An 18,516-nucleotide genomic window follows, 5' to 3' on the forward strand; every position below is an offset into this window, starting at 1 on the left:
GCTTCGGTCTCACACTGAGTCTGTTCCTTGCTAACTCGTCATCTCACCTCACCCATCGCCATAACCATGACGAACTCTCAAAGGTGATACTTACAACTGCTTTTCGATCTCCTAAGCTGTCTCTGCTCAGTTTTTCTGCATGCACCGTCTCTCATGTATGACCAAAACGGACAAGTCTTCAAAGAAGTCGTCGCACAGCGGCCCCCCGACGCGTACCAAAATGGCCGGGACTGGTCACGGCGGACCGGCCGGCAACCACGAAGAGGTCGCGGCGGCCAAGGCATGAAGGGCGCGAGGTCGCTCGCCGACATGGCGGTGCACACGATAGCGGAGAATATCGGCGACGTGGAAGAACACCATCTCGCCCGTGAAGACCTGCCGCGGCGGTACTTGTGGAGGATATGGCGGCTCTTGGAGAATAGGTTGGTCAACCTCTTAATTACTCCAAAAAATGGCACATTTTGATATTCATCGTTTTGTTCTTTTGGTGTATAGAGGTGTATGCTTCCAAGCCTGGAAGGTCTTTTCCAAGTTCCTCCTCGCCGAGGACGACGAAAAGACGCTGGGCCTATATCGCTATCGCCAACACATATGCCAGCCCAGCGGCGCGAGTCTCCGCCACTACCTCAAACCCCTCGAGTCGCCCAACGTGGACTTTGTGACGCACCTGACCATCACGGGGTCCTGCTCCTTTGGCGAGAACGAGCTGCTGGCGCTGCCCAAGCTCCGAAACCTCGCCATCCTCGAAATCATCGAGCCGGCGTCGTCGGCGTCGGTCATGGACGAGCAACACGCCCCCAGCTTCCCCAAAGTCGACGACCGCCTCGTCAGGAGCTGGTCCGAAATGGACGACCCCTTCCCGCTCCTCCGCGTCCTCCGTCTCTGGGGCGACGAGTCCGTCACGACGCACTCGCTCCTGTATGTCTCCAAGTTCCCTGCGCTGGCGCTGTACGACGTCAACGCGTCGAGGAGCGACTGGCGAGACGCCTGGGGCGCCGCGGAGGAGAATGGCTGGGAGGTTGACGAGCCGCTGCACGGCCCGCACGATTCTCTGCTGTGGTACCTCTTACTCTTCGACGGCGCAGTTGATACGGCGGAGGGCAAGGACAGCAAGCCGAGACAGCTCCAGGGCATGGCGCGCAACATTGACGACGGATTGATGAATTTCTGTCAGAGCAGCAACCAGCCCATCACCATCAAGCCATCTTCTCCAGACGGCCAGGACGCCCCTCCGTTTCTCGACCATCTCAGCGACGCGGCCAAGAGGAATCTATCCATGTACGTCGACGTGCCGGGCTACGAGGCGCAAACCTGCAAGGGTTTCCCCTTCGAGACGTGGGGCTTCTGGCTGTACTCCTTCCTCGGCCAGCTCACAGGGGACGCAGACCTCAAGAGAGCGGGTCAGAAGACGGGTACGTTACTCAAGGTGGTGTCGGAACAGCTAGTGCTGCCCGCGAAACCGCTCGCATGCCTCCAGCTCGGCCATTGCGGGTCCGGCAGGCCGGGCATCACGCCAGCCGTTTCGTATGTGCGCCGGGGACTCTTCGCCACGTGCAGGTACACGTTCTTCAGGAGGTCGTCGGGGTTGGCCAAGCAGGAGCCAGCGCGGAAGCCGACGGAGTCGTTGAGGCCAAAGGTAGAGCTGGGCAAGGTCGAGACGGGATTGAACCCCAATAGAAAGAAGAGGCGGAGGCTTGATGACATTCTGCAGTCTTTCATGGGTTCTTGAAGTCTGTTCTGAGATGAGAGACGGGTAAGTCCTCGGAGACCGAGGCTAACGTTGGTCCCAGTCTCGATGAACTGAGTGTAAAACACTCTTCACTCAAGCCATACTCGATATTGGGAGAGTAGTGCCAACAGCTTTGCACCATTAAATGATGTGATTATTACCTACCCGTTTTTCATGAGCTGGCGTTTAGGTGCATCGCGTTCGGCAGCAGCGAGGGCAGTTTGGACATCTGTAGTACCAATAGGTTGGAAAAGCAAAAATCATGGCTATCATTTTGATCCCTAAGCTTTGACGCCGTACTCTAGATGATGACAATGGCGTACCCATCGTGACGGGTATATACCTCCTCCACAGATTCATTCATTCTCCAAGAAGTCTCCCTCATACAATATGCTCCTTTTACAACATGGGCTTCAGGTCGTCGGCGACGGTGAAGGGCGCCTCAGTCTTGCTCTTGATCTCATCCACCGTAACTCCGTCCGCAATCTCGATGAGGGTCAGTCCGTTGGCGAAGTCGACGTCAAAGACACCCTGCATGGCACGTTAGTATCATGTCATCATCCCATAGGAGCTAGGGTAGAAAGGAGGTGGAAAGAGACTTACCAATTCCGTAATGATTCTTGACACGCAGGCTCTGCCAGTCAAGGGGAAAGCGCACTGCTTGACAATCTTGGCGTTGCCCTTCTTGTCGGTGTGCTCCATGGTCACAACGACCTTGGTCGCGCTGGGGTTGCTGACGAGATCCATGGCACCACCGAAGCCCTTGACCTTGCCGGGCAACATCCAGTTGGCGAGGTCACCGTTGGCGCTGACCTGCATGGCACCGAGGATGGTGAGGTTGATGCGGCCGCTGCGGATCATGCCGAAGCTCTCCTCGCTGCCGAAGACAGCGGCACCGGGCTTGAGGGTGACGGTCTCCTTGCCGGCGTTGATCAGGTCGGCGTCCTCGTTGCCCTTGGTGGGGTAGGGGCCGAGACCAAGGATACCGTTCTCGGACTGGAGCTGAACCTCAACCTCCGGGCCGACGAAGCCGGGTGCGAGCATGGGCATGCCGATACCCAGGTTGGCGTACATGCCGTTCTTGAACTCCTTGGCGGCACGGCGAACGATGAGCTCGCGCTTGGCGGCGGTGTCACCGGTGCCGAGGGCCTTCTTGGCATCGGCGTCGTTGGGGTCCTTGGCGAAGGTGTACTTCTCAATGTTCTTCGGGGTGGTGCTCTGAATGACGCGCTTGACGTAGATGCCAGGCAGGTGGACAGCCTCGGGGGAGATTTCACCAGGCTCGACAATGTGCTCAGCCTCGACAATAGTCATCTTGGCGTTGCGGCCCATGGCACCGTTAAAGTTGTTGGCGGCCAGGCGGAACTGGCAGTTTCCGAGCTTGTCGGCCTTGTAGGCCTTGACGAAGGCGTAGTCACCGGCGATACTCTCCTCTAGGAGGTATGACTTGCCGTTGAAGACCTTGACGTCCTTGGGGTAGGAGAACTGGTCGGGAGAGCCGTCGGCCTTGTTGCGGAGGGGCAGCTCGCCAGTCTGCACCACGGTGCCAAAGGCGGCCGGGGTGTAGAAGGCCGGAATACCCTTACCGCCGGCGGCGCAGCGCTCAGCGAGTGTGCCCTGGGGGGTAAGCTCAAGCTCAACCTCACCGGTGAGGTACATCTTCTCGAAGGTCTTGTTCTCGCCAATGTAGCTGGCAATCATCTTGCTGATCTGCTTCGTCTTCAGAAGCTTGCCGAGGCCGGAAGCATCGGTGCCGGCGTTGTTAGAGACGGCGGTGATGCCAGTGATCTCAGGCTTGTTCAGGACCTCGTCAATCAGGGTATCGGGAACACCGCAGAGACCGAAGCCACCGCAGAGAAGTGTGGAGTTGGGCTTCATGTCCTTGAGAGCCTCAGTAGCTGAAGGGTAGACCTTGTTGATCTCTGGCCTCCGCGCAGATGCTGAGAAGGCGCGGGCAAGAATGGCAGTGTGCTGATTGTCACCAAAGGGTTAGTTTGGGCTACGCGGGCTGACATTTGACACTGCCGGATCAATTGGACATACGTTGGAGCCATGGCGAGCGTAAGCTCGCAATGAGCGAGCACACAGAGCTGCTGAAGGCATCGTGGTGTGTGAGGGTGTGTGGATGGTAGTACGTGACTACAGCGGAGGGTTACAAGGGCCGGAGAGTACGGTTGAGCAACGGACTGAAGCAGGTCACCGTACGCAAGAGTGACAACGACAAAGAAGCTATTGACAGGAGTTGGGAATGAAGCTGGAGAGAGGAATTGGGGAGGGAGAAGGAGAGAAGAAACGCCTTTCGTCACGAGGGATTCCGAAGGGGCCCCGGCCAATTTATTGCATCTACGTTTATCCCCCAGGACCTAGCTCCAAGACCGTGAATTGCCGCAGAGCACAGTATGTGGGATGGATTGGGAGAGCGTGTCTGGGGGGGTACCTGATTCCGCCCCATCCCTTCGGGATTGAGCTCGGCAAGAGGAAAGACGAGGGTTCAAGCTTGGGCCTGCTGGCGAGTCTGAGAACCTCCAGCAGACAAAGAAGCTCCAACTCTGGGGTCGACAGGCACCTTTTGGCAGCGTTAGCTAAGCACTCCCCCCTCTCATGTTCCGCGACTCGGAAAGTGGCGGGGCTAAATGTTCTTGCGGCTTGGGCTCTGGGGTGACGCCAAACTGGGAAAAGTCCACCTCCAGCTTTCCCCTTGACCCCGTCTGAACCCCGCAAAGACAATTCTGAGCCTCTGATGGAGGGAGTGCATACCCAGTTGCACCTATGCTTTGTTTTGTCTACACCTTCTTTATCCCGCGTAGAGTAAATAGTGACAGCGTCTCCAGAGGGTAAGCTCAACATCAGAACATCAATCATACAGCTATGGACTATTATGGGTGAACTCGGGGATCGGTTCGGGAAGCGGCGCCGTTTGCCGAGGACTCTGCCGAAGCGGAACAAAAGTCAGGAATTTCCAACCTCAGTTCCGAACAGGCGCTCTCTGCAACCACTCAGTCCCCTCGACAATGGATCAACGCATGGTAAAACCCCCAGCCTACCAGCAAATTGTCACTGCGATACCGGCGGCATGCACAACCCCTCGAGGCGCGCGCCGGCTTGGCTGGGTCGCTGGCGAGGTTCAGAGCTCTGCGGTCCCCTGCGTCTGTCATTATTAGCCCCGAACCTTCGGTACGCAGTCCGGCACTCGAGCGGCTCGTTGCCATCCGATGTTGTGGAGAAATCCCCGGTGTGTTCCGCTAGTCTCTCTTCTGTATCCTCGGCCATTGCTGCGATGCAAATGCTCCAAAAGAAAACATGTTGAGCCCCAAGAAGCAGGTCACCATTGGATATCCAAGCTGCACAGGTCGCATACTGACATGGTGACCTCAATTGATGAGACTGTCCTACGTCTTTTAATATTTATCCAACCCCATGGCTGCATGGTCGGGGTGCAGTATCCGCTGGATAACTTAGGTAACCAGGAGCGCGCCAGGTAAGGTAGCTTATGGACTGGACGATTTGAGGCGGGGTGTATCCGTACGCCTGAAGATGCCTAGCCGCTGATTGGCGACCGCTAAGTTAAGGTGGAGCCGTCGCAAAGTCCAATGTCTTATCGGACAATCGGCCAGGGATAAGTTTTCTCCCAGCTCTTATCGGCTGCCCCACGCTCAAAAAATTTCCCAGCACCGCTGCGCCTTTGGTGCAGCAGTAGAATGGATCTGAGGTTGCGACCCGTATTGCTGTGATTTTGTATCATTGCGCTTGTCGGTCACGAATTGGACAGCCCACCCGTACATCATATACACCGGGCTGAACCGTTCAAGTCGCTAAAATGGAACAGAGCGCCAAGCGACGTAAGGTCTCCCACAAGGGCGACTCCAAGATCTCTGCCAACATCGCGACGGCGAGTCCATTCGTCCTACAGACGGACGAACTGTTGAAGGAGGTCAAGGTCGACTACGCCGAGGCTCTCGATGGCGCTGACGCCCTGTTGCATAAGATCAGAAACCTGATCCAAGGAATTGAGCCTCATGGTCCTATTCCTGTTCGTAATCCCCGATGATGCTGCTCCCCCCACTAGACACAGGCTGTGTTAACCTCGTTGTAGATCGCCGAAGCCACGCGCAAGTTCCAGAAGACGAACAAGATCAAGATTCCCTATCCGGACCCGAAACCCGCCGACGATGCGCCGTACAAGCTGTCATACGAAAAGCCCGCCGCTTACAATGTCGTGGGCAGCTACGTCTCGAAGACGATGATCCAGGCCCAGGCCAACAAGGGTGTGGACATGATTGTGCAGATGCCGGCTTCGCTATTCCAAGAAAAGGATCACCAGAACATGCGCTACTTCTACCGCAGAGCCTACTATATTGCGAATATTGCAGCCGCCTTGCGCAAGGAGTTGGCAGGATCGGCCGACCTGGAGTTCGAGAATCTCAATGGCAACGCCCTCCTGCCCGTCCTCTCCATCAGACCCTCTTCAACATCCGAATCGTCAGAAAGCGACGAGAGCGACGAGAAGGCCGAATCGGGGTCTTCAAAGGCGGATTTCGTTATTCGGATCATTCCTTGCGCGCCGGAAGGTGTCTTCCCCAAGAAGAAGTTGCACCCCGCGTACAACAGCAACCGAAATGGGCAGCCGGAGAACGCCAAGGAGTCGACTGTGTCCACGCCCTTCTACAACTCGACCATTAAGGCTGAAGACACATTTGTCACGTATCTGCGGGTCCTCACTAGAGCCAAGGCGGATTGCGCAGCCTTCGCAGACGCTTGCATACTCGGAAGAATCTGGCTCCAACAACGAGGTTTGGGCAGTTCGCTGGCCAAGGGTGGATTCGGTCACTTTGAATGGGCAATCATGATGGCGTTGCTGCTGCAGACCGGTGGACGGAACGGCCAGCCGGCGCTTTCTTCGGCTCTGAGCAGCACTGAGCTATTCAAAGCCACGGTCCAGTTCCTTGCGTCTACCGAGTTTGCTAAGAAGCCCTTTGTCTTTGGCACATACAAGCTGGGCGCTGACCTCATTCGAGAGAACGGCCCCGTCATGTTCGATCCCGAACGTGAAGTCAACATTTTATACAAGATGAGCCCCTGGTCAGCGAGCCTTCTCCACTTCCACGCCAGCACCACCATGGAAGTACTCAACGACACTCTGGCAAACCAGTTCGAGCCGACATTCATCACCAAAGCCGACTTGCCGCTACACCTGTTCGATAGCATTTTCGAGATCCAAAACGTGGACAGCAACTCAAAAAGCACAAACCCCGATCGACGAGGTGCCGTCTGGGATCTAAGCTTCAAGGCTTACACCGTTCTGCAGAAGGCGTTGAAGGAAAGGTCACAGCTGATTCATTTCGCAAGTCAAGACCCAGCACCGTGGTCAATCACCAGCACCCGGCCCACGAACCTGTCCAACATCCAGGTTGGCGTCATCTTCGACCCTGCCAACATGGGACGCTTGATGGAGTATGGTCCTTCGGCCGAGCTCGAGAAGGAGGCGGCAAAGTTCCGCAAGTTCTGGGGTGACAAGGCCGAGCTCCGTCGCTTCCAGGACGGCAGCATCCTCGAGTGCGTGCAGTGGACGCGGCAGACGTCTGCAGAAATCTGCGAAGAGATCGTCCGGTACGTCCTCCAGCGCCACGTGAGCCTTGGTGCTGGCGATTTGCGCTTCCACGATGCCGATATCCCCCCTTCCCTGGACATCTCGCCCTTTGACAGGGAATCCTTCGAGGCAGCGAGAAAGGCCTTCAGCACGCTCGAGCAGGACATCCGCGGCCTGGAGGAGATGCCGCTCTCGGTTAGGCAAATCGCCCCCGTTGTCCCCGAACTGCGATCCGCGTCGGTCACGCCGCCCTTTGCGCTCTCTCAGAAATCCGGCCCTCCGCCCATGGACGTAAACCTCTACTTTGAGGCATCCAGCAAGTGGCCGGAGAACCTTGTCGCGATCCAGGAGACCAAGATTGAGTTCCTGCTCGACATTGACCGTCGGTTACGCGCTGCCCACGACAACATCTCAACGAGCCTCGGTCGCGACAACGCAGCACGGGATATCGACAACCTTGCCTACCTGGACATCATCTACCCCAACGGTGCCGCTTTCCGACTGCGCATCTACGCAGAGCTCGAGGAGGCCCTCCTAGACCGCCAAGCCAGGAACAAGACGCTGGACCCCCAGAGCAGAGTCCAGGCCGAAGAGGCCCTCTTCAACCTCAACTGGCGCCACAAGCACCTGCCCCTCCACACGCAGACAATCACAACCTACTGCACCCGCTTCACCACCCTCTCCAACACGATCCGCCTCGTCAAGCACTGGTTCAACGTGCACAAGCTCGCGAGCCACATCTCGGAAGAGCTCATCGAGCTCTTCGTCCTCCACGTCTTCCTCAACCCGAACCCCTGGAAGGTCCCCTCCAGCACAATGTCCGGCTTCCTCCGCACCATCCTCTTCCTCTCCCGCTGGGACTGGCGCGAAGAGGCCCTCGTCGTCGACTCCTCCGATGACATGACCGCCGACGACCGCGCCGTCGCCCAGCACCACCTCGAGGCCTGGCGCGCCCGCGACCCGACAATGTCCCACGCAGTCCTCTTCGTCGCCACCCCGCACGACCACCTAGGCCTGGCCTACACCCGCCAGGGGCCCTCCAAGCTCCTCGCAACACGCATGACCCGCCTCGCGAAAGCCTCCAGCAAAAAGATCAAGGAGCAAGGCATCGCGCTCGACGTCGCCGAGCTCTTCCAGCCGTCCCTGGCAGACTACGACGTCCTCCTCCACCTTTCCACCTCGGGCCTGAAACGCGTCGCCCGCGACGCCGCCTCCGAGGCGGGCACCCGCACCTCCCTCTTCAAGAACCTCGACGAGCGCACGGGGAAGATCCCGCTGCCGCTCGCGCGACACCCGGCGACGGTCCTGCTGAAGGAGCTCGAGACGGCGTACGAGGATACCCTCGTCTTCTTCCACGGCGCGTCCGGCGACGCCGTCATCGGCGCCATCTGGCAGCCCAAGCTGCGCAGTCGGCAAAAGTTCCGTGTCGGTCTGCCCTACAACTTCCACCGGGTCAAGGGCGACAGCGACGACGACGAGGAGGGCGATGTGGTCGAGGTGAACAAACCGGCTGTGCTGCTGGAGATTGCTAGGATCGGTGGTGACTTGATCAAGAAGATTGAGCTCATTGAATAGAGGATGAAAGAAAGGATCTACGAAACGTAGATGGTGTAATTTGGGGAATCATAGCGAGGTTAGGAAAAGTCCATGAGCATCAAAAGTCCGGTTTTTTTTTTTATTTTACCATGTCATTGCAACGTCCGCACACAGATTCGCGGTTCAGTTGAGTGATTACAAAAAGAAATTGTCTTTGGTGATGCTGATTATAGCCCTATTCAACGTTTGGTTTTCCCTGTCTGTAACGCCATGCCATGATATAAAGTGCCTATGCACACCAACAAAAGACGTATACACAAAACATGCCCCTTTTCTCGTCGCACGCAACAAGTCCAAGCTATTGTGTATTCATTCCGAAAATACCCCCCTTTATCCCAGTTTCGTTGTATTCATTCTAGTATTTGAGCAGCTTTTGCTCTTTGCCGCTGTCGGCAACCTGCTGGGTAGAGAAGGCGCAGAACTTGTCCTTGATTGCGACCACCTCGTATGTACCTTCTTGGCTCGCGCGGATGATCTTGCTGCTTTCGTAAGAGACGTCATGGCGTGTCTCAAGGACGACGCTCTTCTGGCCCTTACGGGCATTGGAGCTGCGAGTGTATGTAAATTCGTACGGCGGAGTGCCCCAGAACTCAAAGAGGATCTCGACTTCGTTGCCTTCATGGATATCCACCCGAGTCTGTCGGCCCCTGCTGATCTTGACAGCGGGCAGAGGGTGAATAGTCTTGGTAATATCGACAGAGGCGCGACACTCCGAGGCCTTATCAGAGATAGAGGTGATGGTAAATTCGCCAGGTGACTCGGCGATACGACGGAAGTTGGTTGTGCTAGACTTAGCCTTGCGTTGCTGGCCCTGGAAATCGTACCAAATCTCAAAAGGAGGCGTGCCGGAAAGTGTATAAGCAATGCGTTCACCGACGCAGTAGTCTCCTCGGCTCTCCAGAGGGTAGATTGCGGGAGCGTCATGGAGATGAACTTGCACAGATGGCGCACCGATCTCGTACTTCTTTTGGCATCCGCGAGCGTCTCTAACCTCGCGGATGCGGACATGCTGAATTCCAAGACGCAAATGCTGCCTGGGAATGTGAATGCCGTACGTGTTACCTTGGATCGAAGGAATTCTATATGTTTCGGGGACGGTGCCACTGTGATGCTTGATTTCGATCTCAATGTAGAATGGAGCGACACCGTTCAGGGTGATAGGAATGGTGTCTTCCTTGTCTTGCTCGGTCTTGCAGTACTTGAACGATTGACCGGGCTTGACGAAGGCAGCAGATGGCTTGGCGTTGACCCTTTGGTCGATGACGAGTGACCGAGAGTTCTTCTCGCTGTTGTAGAGATTATCTGCGAGGGCGGAGAACTGGTACGTGTACTCTCCAGATTTGGAGGTATCCATAGGAATGGACGCTTTGTTGAGAGACGTGTCGAAATCCCTCTTGTTGGTCGAGGCATAGCCCTGGGGAGGTTTGTGCTGAATATTGTAATCAACATGGAATGGAGCCGAGCCTTGCAAGAGTTAGTGAGATTTGATAATTGAGATGGCGGATTAACTTACCCTTCAGGTTGACCTCAAAAGCGTCGATATCCCCCTCACAAACATCATGTTTGACGTATTTACCCTTATCCAACGTGATTGTATCAGACGGTACCACGGTGATCTCTGGACGAGGGTACCAGTCGACCTCGAACTTGGAAGCCTGAGGGTCCACAACACCAGGACACTGGTTGTCTTTCACGTTGACGATCTCGTACGTGCCTCGGGACCTGACAGGAAGGACATCGTTGCCGTTCCTCAACGTCTTTTCGTAGATCTCATCACTTCCATCAACATTGCGGTAAGAAACAGTCCAAGGTCCTTCGCCCTGAAGTCGCAAAGGCAGCTTGACATCGGCGTGTTCGATGACCTTGGTGATGCGCTTGTTCTCGAGCAAGCCAAATGCTGCGCGGGGCCGCTGGCGCCTAACCGAGATCTTGAGCTCATCCTTCAGGAACGTGCGACAGCCAGACTTATCCTGGACGCTGTTGAGAGCGAGTGTGTACTCTCCGCCCTTCGCAAGAGGCTTAGTCTTAATCTTGTACGATGACCCCTCGATGTCGGTGACACGCTCAGATTTACGTTTTCCATCGTGCACCAGCTCCCATTCGAGCGTAAACGGGGCGTCACCGAGAAGGAGGATGTCGACTTCAACTTCCTGTTCGAGACAAGCGCTCTTGAGTCCGGTCGGGTGCGAAATGTGTGCAGACGCGGCTGGCTTCACGTCCGTTTCCAACGTCATTTCGGGGCTGAGAGGCTGACCCTTATAGATAGCATCATCAATCTGCTTGAAGATGTACTTGTGATGACCAGCTGCAGTGGGTCTCAGTTCGACTTGTTGTCTGAGACCCTTTGCTTCCACCCGCTCATGTCGGGTCTTGCCCTGCTCGTCAACGACGTCGTATCGAACCACGAATGGTGGCGTTCCGATGAAGTCCAGGTCAACTCGGAGTCCCACTGAGTTACCTGCGCATTTGTCGGGGATCTCTTCGGAACGGAGAGCAAGCTGGGGTTCGAGTGGGTTGAGCAACAGGCAAGATGACGGCTCCTGCACTTCGCCTTCGCACGAGCCACTAGAAACAGATTTGAGTGTGTAAAGACCAGGCTCCGAAACATATGGCTTGTCGTGGGAGTTGGCTGCGGTAAAAGAACCCAAGGAAACCTGATCGCCGTGGTCTCCGCTGTTGGTCAAAGAGTCGATGGGTGAGAACTCCCAAGTCAATGTATGCGAAGTATCCGGGTTCTTCCCGGCTATCGAGAAATTGACTGGAAGTCTTGCCTTCTGGCCCTTGGCAACCTTGACCGGTCTGCGTAGGTCACAATCTTGCAAGCGAGCTCTGGGCCGCTCCTTGACGAAGAAGTTGCGTGCCAGATGCTTAGGCCGGGGACGCACTTCCGCATCTTCGACAGACGGAGCGTACTTCTGAACGTTGCCGAAGCCATCCGTAACCTCGTCCACGGCGTACTGCCACTGCCCTGGGCTATCCAGCGTCTCGTTGATGCGCACGGCCACCGTATGGGGCTTGACCCAGGAGATGTCTTCGTCACCGACTTGAGTCAATGAAGAAGATGGGGTACCAAGTAAAGGCGAGGTATAATCTTCAGGCTGCAAGCTCTGGAAATGAAAGCTGCGATCGTTGTCTTTTCCTGTCCGACTATAGACAATTTTCAGGGGCGGCGTTCCGGTGACGTCAACAAGCAAGTTGGACAAGTCCCTGATGCACCGGTCCTCTTTATCGGGCGTCCGGAAACCTGCCTTCGGGCACGGCACTACATAGGTGTCCCTCGTTGTGCGTTGGACCTCAAGCTTGTATTCATCCAGAACCTTGCCCAGGCGGTACACACCAGTCTTCTTGACTGGGTACTCGATCGAGTGAGCCAGTGGGTTTGATTCCGCCGTTTGGTCCTTGATCTGCTTTGCGATTTTGCGAACCTCCCTAGTGGACAGCTTGATCGTTTCTTCCAGATTGGTATCAAGGTCGATGCGGATGAGCTCCATCTCAGCAGGCACCGTAGAGTTGAACTGTATGGGTAGTCGAATAGTTTCACGCCCTTCGCCGATGCAGAATGGAGTTTGCTCGAAGTTGAGTACCGCAGAACTGGGTAGACCATGTCAGCAACAGAAATTGCAGTAATTTGCCTTATTAGATTCTTACCCTTCTGGCAAAATGTTGATGATCTGCCTGCCCATGATCAAGGAATGATTATGCAGAATGCTTGAAACCTTGACAGTGTTCTCAGAGACAGCCAGCTCTCGGTCGTAGAAGACCTTGAGGAAGCCAATGAGCCATGGTTGCAAGGGGAGCTATTCGTGGTTAGCCTGGCCTCAAAAGTGGCACACAAGTGCCTGCACATACCGGAATGTTGAACATCAACATGAAGTTGAAGAAGGCGTGGATGAGGAAGATTGCCGTGACTACAGGCTGCGACAACTCCAGCCATGGTATCCTCATCTCCGGGAGGCCAAAAAGAAAGCCAAAGTCGATAAAGACCCATTTCAGAAATAGCCATGCCGATGTATCATTATCCTCCACAAGCTTGATCCAGTCGTAGAATCGCCATGCCAGCAGCCCGACGTAAATGGCAAAGGCATAGAAGCGTTGTTGCGGAGCATCGAGGATGGTTAAAGGAATGACGGGCTCGGTCGCAGGGCCATTTCGAGTCGCGCTCTCGGGGGCTTGAGGAAGCGAAGATGTGCGATGACTGCTCTTCTGGGAGGAAACGGAGGAGTTCGGGTCGGGATCCTGTCGTCGGGCTGGTGTTTGTGGAAAGCCACCAGTCCGCTGTCTCGGTGTTGCGCTCATCGCATGCCGTTTTCAAGGTCGCCTCATAAGAATCGGAGTGTGTTGACTTTGCCGATGATGAGTGGAATCTTCCGCTCCGAGCGATGCGAAGGATAGACGTCGGGTATTAAATGGGCTTGCCCGGCGTTGCAAGCTATTGTTGACGTCGTGGAAGTATGGAACTTGGGAAGCTGCGGCGGGAATCCAAAAGCTTCAAAATTTCCAGTGAATGTTCGTCACGTCTAAACGCGCCTGGCAACAACACCCACCTGTTGTGTATTTGTGTGCTTTGATTGGCTTAGAGTTCGTTGAGAGGGTCCTCCTTGGGATACTAACAGGGTCCCAGCTTAGTGGCAGCTGGCGGACAAGGCACCTACACTGTGTGAAAGCCGAGCGGATCCGCCTTCCTCCTCTGTTGACGTAGCTGGGTGGAAGCTGCAGCCTGCCAGTTGTCGATGGACGATCCCCGCCGTGCTCTGAAGCTTATCTTGACACAATATCGGTGCCGCCGCCTATTATCACCAGCCGTATAAACCCAAAGTGAGCACAGAAGCTACGCCCCAGTTACCTTGGCTCAATGAAACAGGTCAATTTATCCATCCAATGTATAATCTCAAGTAGATAGGAGGCTCTCTGAGAAATGCATATCCTCCCAAGTTCTCAAGCCGTCACATGTAATGGAGGTAAGTCTGCATCGCATCTTCTGTCATCAACTAGGTGATATCTTACCCTACGTTACTACAACAAAGAATGATCTCTTTTTTTTGCGTCCTGTCATGTCGCTCCTTCCACAATGAGACCATCGAATAGTGCCCGGTCAATGGAATCCAGGTTCCGAGTTCAAGGCAAATGTTCCTTTCGTAAACCCCCTTCACATTGTCCTTGGTCCTCAAAGGCAACCTCAGGTCAAAGGCACCTTCATTTGACAGAACCAACAACGAAATATTTGCCCTTAATCAGTAGACAAGGTCTCCTACCTTTTTCTTCCTTTTTAATCGATTAGCAGCCGAACACCATCTTCATTTCAATCACCTTCTTATCGCCCTTTCTCTCCCACTCACCACTGCCTACATTCTGCACCACTTGCTTAGTATCAACTTCTTCTGCAAGCTTCTGGTAGAATCACTCTGTAATTTGATTTCTCATTCAAAATCACCAAAAAAGCGACTGAAGCCATCATACCACAAGGCATTTGTCAGCATGGCCTCAGTAGTGTCTGCGCCTGCTAAGATGCCTCGAAGGCAGCTGCGAAGTCGCCAGGCAAGCGCAGCAGTCATGGTGCCTCCAACGACTAAAGTACAACAAATATCTGACGTACCTTCACCTATAGACCACGAACGCGACATCTACGCAATCAAATCCAGCCCACAGCAAACTAATGTGGCTCCCGAGGTAGCAGGCGAGCCCGATTGCTCGCCAGAAGCCGGCCGGTTGCGGAAGAGGAAGGAATCGCCCTGCGAGGCTGACGGTGACGCTGAAGGTGAAGGCGTCGCAATTGCTATGGCCGCCGGCTCAAGGCGGAATCCTAAGCGCAAAGCTACCGAGACGGCTGCCGCCTCAACATCTGCTGCCGCTTCTAGCGGGTCGAAAGACTACCAGACGCTTCTCCGTGAATCCCTGGCGCCCTTGGGTGAGGATGAGCTCAAGGAGTGGGAGGGTTGGTGTGAGGTGGAGTCTGAACCTGTGCGTTGACCCGCGTTTCCAACTATCTACCCCAGTTTCCATCCTCAAACTGATGCTGATCTTTTTTCAGGCCTTCTTCAATGCTATGTTACGAGAGATGGGCGTCAAGGATGTCAAGGTCCAAGAGGTCTTCGCGGTTGACGAAGATTACGTAGCGACTCTTCCGCAACCCGTTTATGGTCTCATCTTTCTCTACCAATACTTCTCTGAGAACTACGAGGACGATGCAGTCGTCGACAGTCGCGACGTTTGGTTTGCAAATCAGGTATGACTCTCTCTCATTTGCCCCTCTCTCCCCTCTCCCACCCCTCCTCTCTTCGACCGCACAGAAAATACTCACACAGAGCTTCACAGACGACAGACAACGCCTGTGCAACCGTCGCCATGACCAACATCATCATGAACAGCCCAGAAGTCGATCTAGGCAAGGACCTCCAGGCCTTCAAGGACTCCACAAAAACACTCAGCACCCCGCTCCGCGGCCACGCACTGGGCTCAAACCCCTTTATCCGCTCCGTCCACAACTCCTTCACCCGGAGAATGGACCACCTGAACGCCGACTTCGTCCTTGAGATCGAGGCGTCAGAGTCCAAGAAGAAGACGAAGCGGAGAGGGCCGGCAAAGAAGACGAAGAAGAGCAAGAAGCAAAAGATTGACGAGGAGTCGGGATTCCACTTCATCGCCTACGTACCGGCTAACGGCTCGGTCTGGGAGCTAGATGGTCTCAAGACGAGGCCCGTCTGCATCGGACCTCTCGAGGAGGGCGTCCACTGGGCTGAACTGGTCCAGCCCGAGATCCAGGCGCGCATGCTCCAGTTTGAGGACACCGCCCTCACCTTCAACCTCCTTGCACTCTGCAAAAGTCCATTGGGGATCTTGTCGGGAGAGCTCGCGAGCACGCTCCGCTCATTCGAGCTTCTGAATAAGCGTACCAAGAGCGTTGACGGCTGGCAAAACCTCATCGCCGGCAATGACCAGCCTCTTCTGAGCACCGACATTGAGCGTCTCGCCGGCTTCGGCATATCAGGATCGGATGTACAACAGGCCCACGTGGACCCAGCATTCGAGAGAAAGGTCAAGAAGCCATCCACAGATATGGGGGAGCTCTTCAATCTCTACGATGATCTTGTGACAAAGCAGAAGTCTCTCATGGGCGAGTACAATGCCGAGATCGGTTCCGTGAATGAGGACGATGACCGTGTGCAGGGGCGGAAGAAGGACCACACTCCTGCAATCCATTCCTGGGTGCAGAAGCTGGCGGAGCATGGCGTGCTCGCGGATTGGGCAGCCAATTCTTAGGATGATTTGCAAAAGAGAGAGGCGAGAGTAAAGTAGTGCGGAATCGGTGGGGGATCAATACCGAATTTGCAATTCGGGGGCGTTTGTGGTCTGGAAAACATAGTAGATGGTTTTGCATGTGGCTTCGGCAAAGCAGCAAGTCTATTCACTTAGAGGCACATAGCCTCCATAATCATGCCTTTGTAAAAGGCAGCAAAAAGGGCATGCGAGTTCGCAAGACGTAAAAATTCATTATTATTCTAAGGAGTAACTTCTTGTGAATTACGCCAATCATAGTAGAACCTCACATCAATCTCCATCAGCCATCAACCCTTACAACGCCTAGTGTTTACACTGGCGTATAGACCACCTCATTGTTGGAAGGAATGAAAGTGCACCTTTCTCTATCGAATTGCTTAAAGAATAGCCCAGTGTCGGGGAACAATGCTGCTTGTGCCTCTTCAGGATCGCGCACGAGTTCAAGGCTTGAGGCCTTGACCAAGGAAAAGGTCCCTTGCATGTTTGGAGGAGTCCTGATGTACTGTTAGAAATTTTGCAATTCTTCGCCAGTCTCATCTGTTAACTCACAATAGCCTGTAATATAAGACCGATCCTTGAGCCATTTCCCCATCAGTCACAACGCCGACAAAGCCGTATCTGCCATGCCGGACAACATTGCCGATCTTGTACTCCAGGCTCATCTGTGAGTCACGCAACACAGGCTGCTGCTCATCTGCCCTGCGAATGAGGCGAAGGATATATTCCGGGTTGGGAGCAGCAAGAAACACATCGCCATGCGGTTGGGGCCGAGTAATATAAATCTTCTCAACAATCCAGGCGTCATCGAAGCGCAGCGAATTGAATCGCAAGGCGAAATGCGATGTCACGTCAACAAAAGCATCGGGATCCAGAAGAGTTGTTGCCCAGGCGGCGGCGTAGACGGATAGTTCAAGGTTCTGGAGAGCAGTCCCAGCCCCGAGCCCAGCCAGTCTCTCTATAGACACGTCCTGAGACGTGTAAACGAGGTTGGTATGCCGTATATTGTGTGCGAGACGTCCAATCATTGTTGAAACGGCTGCCGGTGCCATTGTTTCGACATCTAGACTATGCCACCCGACCTGGGCAATGAACTGTCGTAGCGTCTCCTTGCTGAACTCCTCATCACCCCCATATGGATCAAGGTACATCCTCTCAAGTTGCCTTGATGGATCCGTGACTCTCGAGCCATCCAATCTGAATTCTGGCGTTGCGAAGACCATTGAAAGCACATGGCCTGGTAGCGCACAACAGTGGGCATTCAATCCCAGTCTCTCCCCGACACAACAGAAAATTGCTGCTGAAACCATTGGAAGCGACTGGTGGGCCGATGTTCGCAGCGCATGGCCAAGGAGGCAGTTCCGTAGATTGCGATAGTTGGTTTCAGGGTCGACCATACCGGTGAGATTGTTGGATCTCAGCCAACGATTTAGAGTTAATGCCCTTTCCCGAATGCAAAGCCCGTCAAATTCGGGGTGACTGCCACGAAACTCGGCTGCGAGTTTGTCAAGAAGTTTGGAAACCTGCCATAGGGGTTAGTCAAAGAAGTATATTATAGTAGCCTCGTAGAAGACCTACGTGATCTATGTCACCCTCGTCGCCCTGGATCACAAACATGTCAAAAGCAGCAAGTGCTTGCTCTAACCTTCCGGGCACAACTTTCGGAATATGGTTGGGTCTCCAAGCTTCGCGCGCCTCATCACTGCGAAGGCTGTCCCAAATCTGGATGGCGGCCCCACGGCGCATGCTGGCGAGAATGGCATTGCTGAAATACCTATGCGGAGTTGATCAGAACGCGCCAGCAAACGTTGCAACGAAAGTTACCTACCTTCTGGCCAAGACGTCTTCGAAATGATCTGGGGTCTGGGCCTGGTCCAAGAGAAAGTCCTTGGCGTCAAGACCAAGCAAGCAGATCTCTTCAAAATTCTTTACTCGGCCATATTTGGTAGCCAATATTCCACGGAATTGGCCTGCAGCCTTGGCGTTTCTTCTCTTGCGGAATAGAAACAACTGCTTCCACAGAACGTTGGATGCAGGTTCTTCCAGTTTCTCCTTGAACCTGTGACTTGGATGCCAGAACTTGAAGGCATGCAAACAGTAGTATCGCCACAAAATCGGTTCATTGGAAAGCCGGGCCAAGCGCCTCGAGAGGAGGTTCGCTGTGACTAAGTTGTCCTCTGGTGAGATGTAATGTAGAATTTGGTGGATTATTTCATCTGGGATCTGGTCAAATGAGAGCATGGCGGCAGAAGCGTCATGCGCACACTATGAATTCGACGGGTAAAGAACACCGAAGAAGACCAGGATGGATGCTGTCGCAAGCGTAGTCGGG

General features: G+C 54.6%; 7 protein-coding genes across 7 annotated transcripts; 3 read left to right on the forward strand and 4 right to left on the reverse strand.

Moving 5' to 3' along the window:
- Window positions 1–153: 153 nt before the first annotated feature.
- CPAR01_07543 (uncharacterized protein) lies at window positions 154–1,729 on the forward strand (the record flags this gene model as incomplete). The annotated part of the gene is made up of 2 exons (XM_060491812.1): window positions 154–422; window positions 496–1,729. The coding sequence occupies 2 exons, from the start codon at window positions 154–156 to the stop codon at window positions 1,727–1,729; spliced, it is 1,503 nt and encodes a 500-aa protein (XP_060350686.1).
- A 399-nt stretch (window positions 1,730–2,128) lies between these two features.
- On the reverse strand, window positions 2,129–3,832 carry CPAR01_07544 (coenzyme A transferase; the record flags this gene model as incomplete). Its single annotated transcript, XM_060491813.1, has 3 exons — window positions 2,129–2,260; window positions 2,333–3,700; window positions 3,773–3,832. The coding sequence occupies 3 exons, from the start codon at window positions 3,830–3,832 to the stop codon at window positions 2,129–2,131; spliced, it is 1,560 nt and encodes a 519-aa protein (XP_060350687.1).
- A 951-nt stretch (window positions 3,833–4,783) lies between these two features.
- Window positions 4,784–4,999, reverse strand: CPAR01_07545 (uncharacterized protein; the record flags this gene model as incomplete). The annotated part of the gene is made up of 1 exon (XM_060491814.1): window positions 4,784–4,999. The coding sequence occupies one exon, from the start codon at window positions 4,997–4,999 to the stop codon at window positions 4,784–4,786; it is 216 nt and encodes a 71-aa protein (XP_060350688.1).
- Window positions 5,000–5,546: 547 nt separating this feature from the next.
- On the forward strand, window positions 5,547–8,891 carry CPAR01_07546 (nrap protein; the record flags this gene model as incomplete). The annotated part of the gene is made up of 2 exons (XM_060491815.1): window positions 5,547–5,759; window positions 5,823–8,891. The coding sequence occupies 2 exons, from the start codon at window positions 5,547–5,549 to the stop codon at window positions 8,889–8,891; spliced, it is 3,282 nt and encodes a 1,093-aa protein (XP_060350689.1).
- Window positions 8,892–9,267: 376 nt separating this feature from the next.
- On the reverse strand, window positions 9,268–13,208 carry CPAR01_07547 (uncharacterized protein; the record flags this gene model as incomplete). Its single annotated transcript, XM_060491816.1, has 4 exons — window positions 9,268–10,376; window positions 10,426–12,503; window positions 12,561–12,709; window positions 12,762–13,208. 4 exons carry the CDS (start codon window positions 13,206–13,208, stop codon window positions 9,268–9,270), a joined length of 3,783 nt encoding a protein of 1,260 aa, XP_060350690.1.
- A 1,179-nt stretch (window positions 13,209–14,387) lies between these two features.
- CPAR01_07548 (ubiquitin carboxyl-terminal hydrolase, family 1) lies at window positions 14,388–16,169 on the forward strand (the record flags this gene model as incomplete). The annotated part of the gene is made up of 3 exons (XM_060491817.1): window positions 14,388–14,870; window positions 14,941–15,135; window positions 15,225–16,169. 3 exons carry the CDS (start codon window positions 14,388–14,390, stop codon window positions 16,167–16,169), a joined length of 1,623 nt encoding a protein of 540 aa, XP_060350691.1.
- Window positions 16,170–16,497: 328 nt separating this feature from the next.
- On the reverse strand, window positions 16,498–18,425 carry CPAR01_07549 (F-box domain-containing protein; the record flags this gene model as incomplete). Its single annotated transcript, XM_060491818.1, has 4 exons — window positions 16,498–16,681; window positions 16,737–17,707; window positions 17,763–17,958; window positions 18,013–18,425. 4 exons carry the CDS (start codon window positions 18,423–18,425, stop codon window positions 16,498–16,500), a joined length of 1,764 nt encoding a protein of 587 aa, XP_060350692.1.
- Window positions 18,426–18,516: the final 91 nt, after the last annotated feature.

The sequence above is a fragment of the Colletotrichum paranaense genome, assembly GCF_030867605.1.
Source record: "Colletotrichum paranaense strain IMI 384185 chromosome Unknown Scaffold_5.1, whole genome shotgun sequence".
In the NCBI taxonomy this organism is placed as follows: Eukaryota; Fungi; Ascomycota; class Sordariomycetes; order Glomerellales; family Glomerellaceae; genus Colletotrichum; species Colletotrichum paranaense.